This window comes from Macrotis lagotis, chromosome 4 (genome assembly GCF_037893015.1).
Source record: "Macrotis lagotis isolate mMagLag1 chromosome 4, bilby.v1.9.chrom.fasta, whole genome shotgun sequence".
In the NCBI taxonomy this organism is placed as follows: Eukaryota; Metazoa; Chordata; class Mammalia; order Peramelemorphia; family Peramelidae; genus Macrotis; species Macrotis lagotis.
In genome coordinates, this window is record NC_133661.1 from 88,299,839 (window position 1) to 88,309,387 (window position 9,549).

General features: G+C 35.5%; 1 protein-coding gene across 1 annotated transcript; it reads right to left on the bottom strand.

The window, feature by feature from the left end:
* Positions 1–1,385: 1,385 nt before the first annotated feature.
* LOC141521183 (BBSome-interacting protein 1-like) lies at positions 1,386–1,825 on the bottom strand. Its single transcript, XM_074233447.1, has one exon. The coding sequence runs from the start codon at positions 1,596–1,598 to the stop codon at positions 1,386–1,388; it is 213 nt and encodes a 70-aa protein (XP_074089548.1). The 5' UTR covers positions 1,599–1,825.
* Between the last annotated feature and the right edge of the window lie 7,724 nt (positions 1,826–9,549).

The window sequence follows — 9,549 nt, forward strand, 5'->3', positions numbered from 1 at the left end:
TTGTTTTTTTTTTTCTGCCAGGGGGCTCCTTTCTCCCAGATAAATATGATGCTAGATGGGTAAGGTGAACTAGTATTTCAATACATTCATAAACTTGATCAACTATTCCCCAATTAATGGACAACCCCTCAATTTCTAATTCTTTGCCACCACAAACAGAGATGCTATGAATATTTTTGTACATGTAAGTCTTTTCCTTTTTTATGATCTCTTTGGGATACAGATCTAGTAGTGGTGTTGCTGGAACAAAGGTTTGCACAGTTTTATTTCCCTTTGAGTATAGGTCCAAATGCTTCCTAGAATGGTTGGAACAGTTTGCAACTCCACCATTAGGGCATTGGTATCTCAGTTTTCTCACATCCTCTCCAACATTTATTTGTCATTTTCTTTTTTTTTGTCATATTAGTCAATCTGATAGGTGTGAGGTGATGGTATCTCAGAAGTGTTTGAATTTCTTTAATCAATAGTGATTTAGAACATTTTTTCATATGACTATATATAACATTAATTTCTTCATCTGAAAACTGCCTGTTCATATCATTTAAACCATTTATCAGTGACTCTGTATAGTTGAAAAATATGCCCTTTATCACAAAACTGTCTGCTTTCCTTCTAATCTTGGTTGCATTGATCTTTTTGCAAAACCTTTTTAATTTAATCTAATCAAAATTGTTCATTTGCATTTTATGATATTCTCTATTTCTTGTTTGGTCATAAATTCTTCTCTCCATAGATCTGACAGGTAAACTATTCCTACTCTCCTAATTTGCTTATAATATTACCGTGCATTCTAAATCATGTATCCATTTTGATCTTATTTAGTAAAAGGTATGAGATGTTCATGAATGCCTGGTTTCTGCCATACTATTTTCTAATTTTCCCAGCAGTTTTGTCAGATAGTGAGTTCTTATCCTAGGAGTAGAAGTAGTTGGGTTTAATCAAACAGTAAATCAATATAGTAATTTATTAGTTTCTTTTGTACCTTGCCTATTTCACTGATGCACCACTATTTTTTAGCTACTAACAAGTACTTTTGATGATTGTTGCTTTAATATAATTTTAGATCTGTTATGACTAGACCACCTTCCTTTGTATTTTTCATCAATTCCTTTGATTTTTTTGACCTTTTGTTCTTCTAGATAATTTTATTATTTTTTCTGAATCTATAAAATAATTATTTTTTCACTCTGAAAACAAATTATTATTATTATTACTTTTTTTAGGAATTATAAAAACTTAAATTTATTTTGTTCTTTTGATGACTTATATTTGTCCCCTTATTTTAAATGAATTTTAACTTTAATAAAAATCAAAAGTTTAGCAAACAAATGTGAATTACTTTGAAAAACTATCAACAAGTAAAAGTTACAAAATTGATGAATGAATCACTCCTTGGCTTGGTGCTGTTCCTTTTCTGTCATTTCCTGTTGGCGAATAGTTTCTTGTGCTGTTTGCTGCATTTTCTCTAATTTTTCAAGAGTCAGAGATTTTAGTGGCAGAAGTTTGGGTTTGCATAGCACCATTGTGGCCGCATCTTCTACAGACAACTGCCCTTGTTTGGGAAGGACTTCCCGGAACATTGATTTCACTTCAGCCATATCAGAACTGCTATATGTTGCACTTTTATTTTCCCCTAATTGTGCAGAAAGTAAGAACCGGAGATATCTGGCAGCTCTCCAGAGCTGGATAGTGGATGTAGTGTGGACTTAGAAGTGCAAAGAGGTTGATCTGCAGTTTTGTACTAGGAAATGGAAGAATTGCCCATTCAACAGATCCAGTGCATATCTGGCTTGAGGTTATGTGCTGGGGCTCTGGTCAGGCTCGGCTCTGGGTGCCCCCCGGGGGGGGGAGGGCAACAAATTTTTATTTAAGAGATTTAAGAAAACAGCAAAACATTTGTTAGATTTTGTACTGAAAAATCCTCTCAAACACATTCTGTGCATAGGAAAGTATATCTTAGCAATAGGGTGATCATGTTATAATTTTTGAATGAATTACTGATGAAGTCAAACCAAGTTTAAAAATGGACTTGTTAAACATTGAAGATATGATGGGTTAAGAATGGGAAGACCTCTCACTGGAGTGACAACATTGCCTGGATGGTAAGAAGCACCAACGAAGCAAAGGGTGGAGGGAGGTGGAGAGGGAACACAAAGAGGGAAACTTTTTGAAGGATGCATCTAAAGGGGAGTAGGGTCACCAAGTAAATTTAAGACAGCATTTTCCCTGCACTTTTTTAAAGTCAGGTTTATTGCTACAGATGTGGGGACCAACTCAACCTTTGCAGTTCACAAAATATCAATATGCTGACAAAAAAATCCCCAAAAAACATGTCATTCTTTTCCATGAGTTTTGCTCCTTTTTCCTTCAACAAGGCATCGGTTTCTCTGTAACACTGAAATCAGAGGTTCTCTGGGACCTGTGTACTTGGTTTCTGAGAGTAGTCTGAAAGTGTGGCAGGGTGGGGGTGGGGGGCAAGGTGAATTCAGAGAATAGAGGATATTCTGACACTCTGGAGAGCCTTTTTAATCATAAAATAATTCTTGTAAGTTTGATTGATATGACACTGAATAAGTAGATGAATTTAGGTAGAATTTTTATTATATCAGTTCAGCCTTTCCATGAACATTTGATAATTTTCCAATTGTTTACATGTGAATTTATTTGTGTGAAACCTGATTTGTAATTGTATTATTGTAATCCTGGGGTTTGTCTTGGCAGATAGACTCCCAAATTTTTTTATATTGTCTACAGTCTTTTTAAATGGAATTTCTCTTTCCAACTTTTGCTGCTGGGCTTTAGCCCCTATATAATATATGTATATATATGTATATGATGATTCACATGGATTCATTTCCTGCAACTCTGATAAAGTTGTTAATTATTTCAAGTAGTTTTTTAGTTGATTGTCTAGTATTTTCTAAATATATCACCATATCATCTGCAAAGAGTAATGTTTGTTTCTTCATTCCCTATTTTAATTCCTTCATTTTCTTTTTTTGTGTCCAACTTTTCATGACCCCATTTGGAATTTTCTTGGTAAAGATACTGGAGTAATTTGCTCAGTTTACAGATGAGGAAAATGAGTCAAAAAGAATTAAGGATCATACATCTAGGAAGTATATGAAGTTACATTTGAACTCAGTTTTCCTGACTCCAAGTCCAACACTGTATCCATTGCACCACCTAAGGGTACTCATCTCCAGAAATGTGATTGGAGAAGCAGATAATAAAAGTAGTAGAACAACAACTTATGATTTTTAGCACACCAAGGTTTACAAAGTATATTTTTGAAGTATTATTCCCATTTTATCAATGATCAAAGAGTTTAAATAACTTTTTCATGATCATCTCTTGTCAATGTGAGGAGCAAGAAGTTGAACTGAACCTAGGCCTTTTGACTCCAAATTCAGTACCAAATTCAGAAAGAAACCTAGAGCTTGATTCAGCGTCCAATTCAGATAGGACTGAGTGTGTTGATTCCAGAAAAAAGATCTAGATGAAGGCATTCATTCAGACAAGGCAGTAGAAAATCAAGAAGACTAGTAACTTTGCAACTTTTCCTTTTATTATTTTTAATCGCTCTTCATTTTTCTATTCAGGGAATATTAATAACCATCGGAGATCATTTTAAGCAATAGACCAATGTAAAGAACACAGGGAATTGAAAATCTAGAGATTATAGTCCCAAATAAGCCACTAATGAACTGTAGGGTCTTGGCTAAATCACTTTATGTGTCTTAGTTTACTTATTTGTCAAATTAGATGGTTGGACTAGATAATAGAGATTCCTTTCATTTACAACAAAGAAAGATTATAGTTTCTAAGTAGGGAAAAATCTGTGCTCTGCTGAGTCAAGTAAATTGCTGTGGAATGGAGTAGAAATGAAAAAAATCAGAAAAACTCATTAAGTCAAGTGATAAGACACACTGTTGGAATAAGGGTAGAAGTGTGGGAGATGCAGCAAGCCTAAGGTACCACAACACTCAGATCATGTCAACTTCTAGATTCCCCCCCCCCCCCCGCCCCAAGTCTTATCGTTGTTCAATTATTTCAGTCATATCTGATTCTTTGGGATCTCATTTGGGGTTTTCTTGGCAAAAATACTGGAGTGGTTTGCCATTTCCTTCTCCTGCTCATCTTATAGATGAGGAAATTGAGGCAAACAGGTTTAAGTGACTTGCCTAGAGTAAAACAGCTGGGATATTCTGAGACCAGATTTGAATTCAAAGAGATGAATTTTCCTGTCTCCAGGTCCAGTACTCTATCCACTGTGCCACCTAGCTGCTTTTAAATACTAAGTACATGATTTCTAGTAAATAACCACAGCAGTATTTCCAAATAATATATTTTTTCTTTGTATGATTTCTTATAGTTTAAAAACAATTACACGATATTGGAACAGATGACACTGGCATCATTGAGGTGACTGCAATTGTGATAAGACCAGTCTCTGTGGTAACACTCCCTCAGGTTATTTTCATTCCCTGTACATTGGACATCGTATAGAGAAATGGGTCCTGAGCCTTGACCAAAATAAGCATTTCCTGGGGCAGAAATAGGTGTTCCACAGCCCACTTGTCTACAGGCCACCTGGGCATCCAGCAGGTCCCAGGTGCTATCACAAACTGTCCCTCATTGTCCATCTTGGTAAACCTCCACACGACCTTCACATCTGTTGGAAGAAGCTACCAGTCTCAATTTGGTGGTATCTGGAAAAGAACAGAAATAATGAAAATATTGAATATTACAGGATGATGGTGATGATCAGCTGGTGGCTGAAGCTCTCTCCTTGGGATTAACAACTGACAATATATGATGCATCAGAACAGCCCATGGCTTCCTCTGAGCACTATTTATGAAGGGGAAGCATTTCCCTTCCCAAAGTGCTTTAGCTTCTGTTTCATTCTCATAATAATTGCTGTTAGATATAAAGGACAGGAATTACCTCCATTTTGCAGATAAATGAAGCCTAGAAAAGGTAATAACTTGCCCCAGGTCAAGCAACTAGCTAGTATTAGATCCAGAACAAGAATCCAAATCTTTTCATGGCTAGCACTGGGATCTTGTCATTTGCATTGCCTTCCCCACAGAGCAAATAGAAGACAGAGGCAATAGGCTAAGTTTTGGTGGCACATTTATGTGGCATTATAAATCTCTAAACCATGGGCTGCAGGCCAGAATAATGTGATTTTTGTGGTGGGAAATTCTTTACTGCTTTATATATAGTCAGATGGCACATGATGATGGGACTATTTCATCCTGGGATAAACAAACCCATATATTGCAATCTCTCCTGAGGTTGACCTTGATAGTATTTACTGAAATTTATAATTCTGACCTTGAATCTTCAAAAATGATGAATTTATGATCAATAACCTCTTTTGAAGATGGCCAGGGAATGCATAAATGTGTTTGGAAGGAATGAACTTTTCTTCCAAATGGTTAAATTTAAACTGAAGTAGGACACTTAAAAAGGAAGATTCAGTTACATGGAGAATTCCCTTATGTGAAATAGCTCATTCTCCAAAGATAAGGTGTTAGTAATATTTGGTCCCCAGAATCTTCTTAATTCATCTTAAATTAGATGTTCCAATTTGTCTTCTTTGTAAAACCAAATTCACAAAATCATAGATTTTGATATTTGGAAAAAATAAAATTATTTGAAATTATTTGTAGTGACTTTAAAAGTCATTTAGTTCAATCCATAGATTGAACTAAAAGATTTCCCACTATAACACACTTGATAAGTATTCATCTCTTCCTTGTTAGCTTGAGACTCAAGTGCCTGGAGCCCACCACTTCCAGAAATAGCCCTTTCCATTTTTCTATTGGTCTGATTTTTAGGTTGTTTTTATTTATTTTAAGACATTTTATCTCTTTAAGACTCCTTACCATTCTTACTAGTTCTGCCCTGTGAGGTCAAATAGAACATATCTTAACCTCATCTACATTAAGGTCTTTCAAATACTTGATGACAACTGTCTTTAGCCTTCTTCAAGTTAAACACTACCATTTCTTTTAATTGGCTTTCATTTAATATGAACTGGAGGTTTGTCATCATTCATTGCCCCTCTAAATTGTATGCTCCAACTGAATGCAATTTTCTATATGTGACCTGACCAGTTCAGAAATCTACAGGACTCTTCCATCTTTTTCCTGTAAGCTAGGGCTTTCTTTATAGAGTGTAATATTGCATTTTTTGGGTCTGCTTTATCACATTGCTGGCTCATGTTGAGCTTGAAGTCCATTAAGACTCCCAGTATTTTTCTTCAAAGTTGAATTGAGATTTAGTCATCTTGTATTTGTGAATTTTTTTTAAACCCAAGTATAAGACTTTACATTTCTATTTATTAAATTTTTGGTCTTCATTAATATAAAGGAATGTTATTCCCTAAAAGCCCTCTGAATCAGAGATGGAGAAGATAGTAGGTAAAAGATAATACCTGAGCAGATGACACCAGCATCTTCATAGTGGTTACAATTGTGGGAGAACCAGCCTCTGTGGAGACACTCCCACAGATGGTATTCACTTCCTGTACATTGTACATCATCCATTGTGATAGGTCCTGAACCTTCTCCAAAATAGGCATTTCCCAGGGAAGAAATAGCTCTCCCACACTCCAGTTGTCTGCAAACCACCTGAGCATCATTTAGATCCCAATTATCATCACAAATGGTTCCCCACTGTCCATCATGGTAGATCTCTACCCGACCTTCACATCTGCTGGAGTTGCTCACCAATCTCAAGGAACCCTCTGGAAAACACAATGAGACCATCTAATTACTTGAGTTTTCAATCTAATTTCATATTTGGTGGTCAGGGAAAACCTTCCTACAGGAAGTTTTGGGAAGGGTCTATTTTCCAAAGGGTAGGGGATTATTTCATGAGCTTTTCAATCCCCCTCTTTTGACTTGAGAAGATAAGACTTAGGAGGGAGCAACATGAACAGCTTACAAGTTTAGTCTTAAATGAAACAACCATCAAGATTGGATAATTCATTTTTATTCTTTTTTTTTTCAGATTTTTGCAAGGCAATGGGGTTAAGTGGCTTGCCCAAGGCCACACAGCTAGTAATTATTAAGTGTCTGAGGCTGGATTTGAACTCAGGTACTCCTGACTCCAGGGCAGGGGATCTATCTACTGCACCACCCAGCTGCCCCAGGATTGGATAATTCAACCAATGACAGAACAAATAAGAAGGGAAGCTAGACATTATATGACTTACTTCATTTAAAATATTTGACCTGAATGTATCTTACCTTTGTGGATAGCAGTATAAGAAGCAGAGAACCCTCGAGCTGTGGTACTGCCATCAGTTTTAAATACTATTGTCATTTGGTTGGATTGGGATGTTAGTGCATGGATGGGACCTCTGCAGAATCTTCCAAATGAAGGAGCCTCCAGTGAGCCATCAAAAATCTCAACGTAATCATATTTGCAGGAATCATCATATTCCACTCTGTGGAACAGAAAAGTAAGTGATAGAATTTCCTGTTCTACTACTCCCATTTACATATGAAGCCATGCCAATATAGGAGAATAGCAGGGCTTCCTATAAACTTACTTTTTGATTCTCACTGTGATATTCACTGTTCTTTTCCATATAATGGAAAAAAATTTCCATGTAGTCATCCCATAAGAAAAGTACCAATGAGCCAATTACTTAATTGAACATATTTCCCCACCTGTGTTTTAAAACAAGCAGTACATTTAGAAGAATTTTTCAGAGAACATGCGTGTATATCTTTTTAAGGAACTAATATTTTACTGAAACAATGTATATTGCATCAGTTTTAAAGAACTGAATGCTATTTAAGTGACTCAAAGTGAATAATTTTATAGAATGAATGATCTTTCTTTAAAGTAATCCATTGAGTCAATCTTTATTTTTTTTTAGTTTAGTATTGCTTTAGATGAGCTTGCCTATCAAGGTATCTGAAAAGAGATGAACATGCTTTCATGTTTTGCTGATCAAAAAGATATTCCAAATTATGCAAATAATTCAAGACAATAAATACTCCTCTACTATGCCTAGATGAAACATTGGTCAGTAATGACAGATTTAGAATAAACCTTCTGAATTGTGAACATGTTAAATTATTAAATAGTAATTTTAAAAAATTGGTTTATTGATGTTTTTAAAACTTCTTTGTTTTTTTCTTCACTATAATAGAATTCTCTCTAAAAACACAGAGGTACATTTGAGAAAACACACACACCCATATATATATATATATATATGTATATATCCCATACACTATGTACAGTGTATGTTTTATTCTGCATCTGTAGTTTACCCACTCTTTTTACCGGCTGGAGGGAGAGATGTCACAATGATTTTTTAAGGTAATGAGCTAAATGTTTAAATAAGAACTTCATGTTAAATTGTACCAATAATTAGGTCTATAATTAGGTCTAAAGATCACGAATTATATTGGAAATATGTTTCTTCTTTCTTGAGAAACATGTTGCTCCAAGGGGCAACAGCTGAAGTATAGTTTAGACAGCTAATCTTTAGAGGAAGTAAATATCCAATGCCTCCTTTCTCCCCCTCAGAGAAAATTCCTTTATTTTTTCCTGGCTTCAGGCTGTTTTATAGGTTTCTCATTTCCCTTCAACCCCCATATTTTCCCCTTATTCCCTGATCCTAGGAAATAATATTTCGGGGTCACCAATGTTTTATAAGAATTGCCCATAAGAAAAATGCCATCTGATTGGAGGTGAGGGTAATGAATCTCCTACTCACAAGAGACTTGTTTATCCTGTTCATAATCATGAAACTGATACCAAAGTGAGAAAGGATGAAGCTCAAGCTAACAGATATCTGGTTATTGAGGAGGTATAATATTATCAGGTGAATGGGCTTTTACTTACTGGAAATCATCAAAGACTAGGCTGATTTGGAAATCTTTGGCCACTTTTATTTCCCAGATACAGTTCAGAAGGATAGGATAATGCCCAGGATAATAAGGACTGGTAAATGTTCCACTAGAATCGACAAGCTGGCCACCACAAATTACTTTCCTGCCTAAAAGAAAAGGGAAAAAACTGTTATTTGTGAGAAATTGAGATGTTGGGTTGGTTTCCCATGTTGATTATTTGCTTTCAAACTATCTGTTTACTTCCTGCTGTATTCTTGACATATATCATCATAAGCAAAGTCCAGTAGTTATAGTCTTAAAAGTTTTAATTGAGAATCAACACTTAACTGGTGTTCCAAGTAGCTACAGAGTGAGTGTTACAGAGTAAGTCTCTGTTCCCCAGAGAATAAAATTCAAGAATGGCCCATATTAGAGAATTGGTACAGACCCTTGATCCATATATCTTTAGAAAAAATATATATCTTCATGGTGTCTGTACAAGATGGTACATAAAATAAATTTGTCCTTAAGCATTTTGAGAAGACATGGAAAGGACTTTTGCTATAGAAATCAGTTATTAAAGAGAGCTTCTTGTGCATGTCTACAATATACCACTTGTATTCCAGTCTCCCCATCCTCTTCTCAACCAAACTGGGCACTGGCCTGATTGGGGAGTTATCCAGT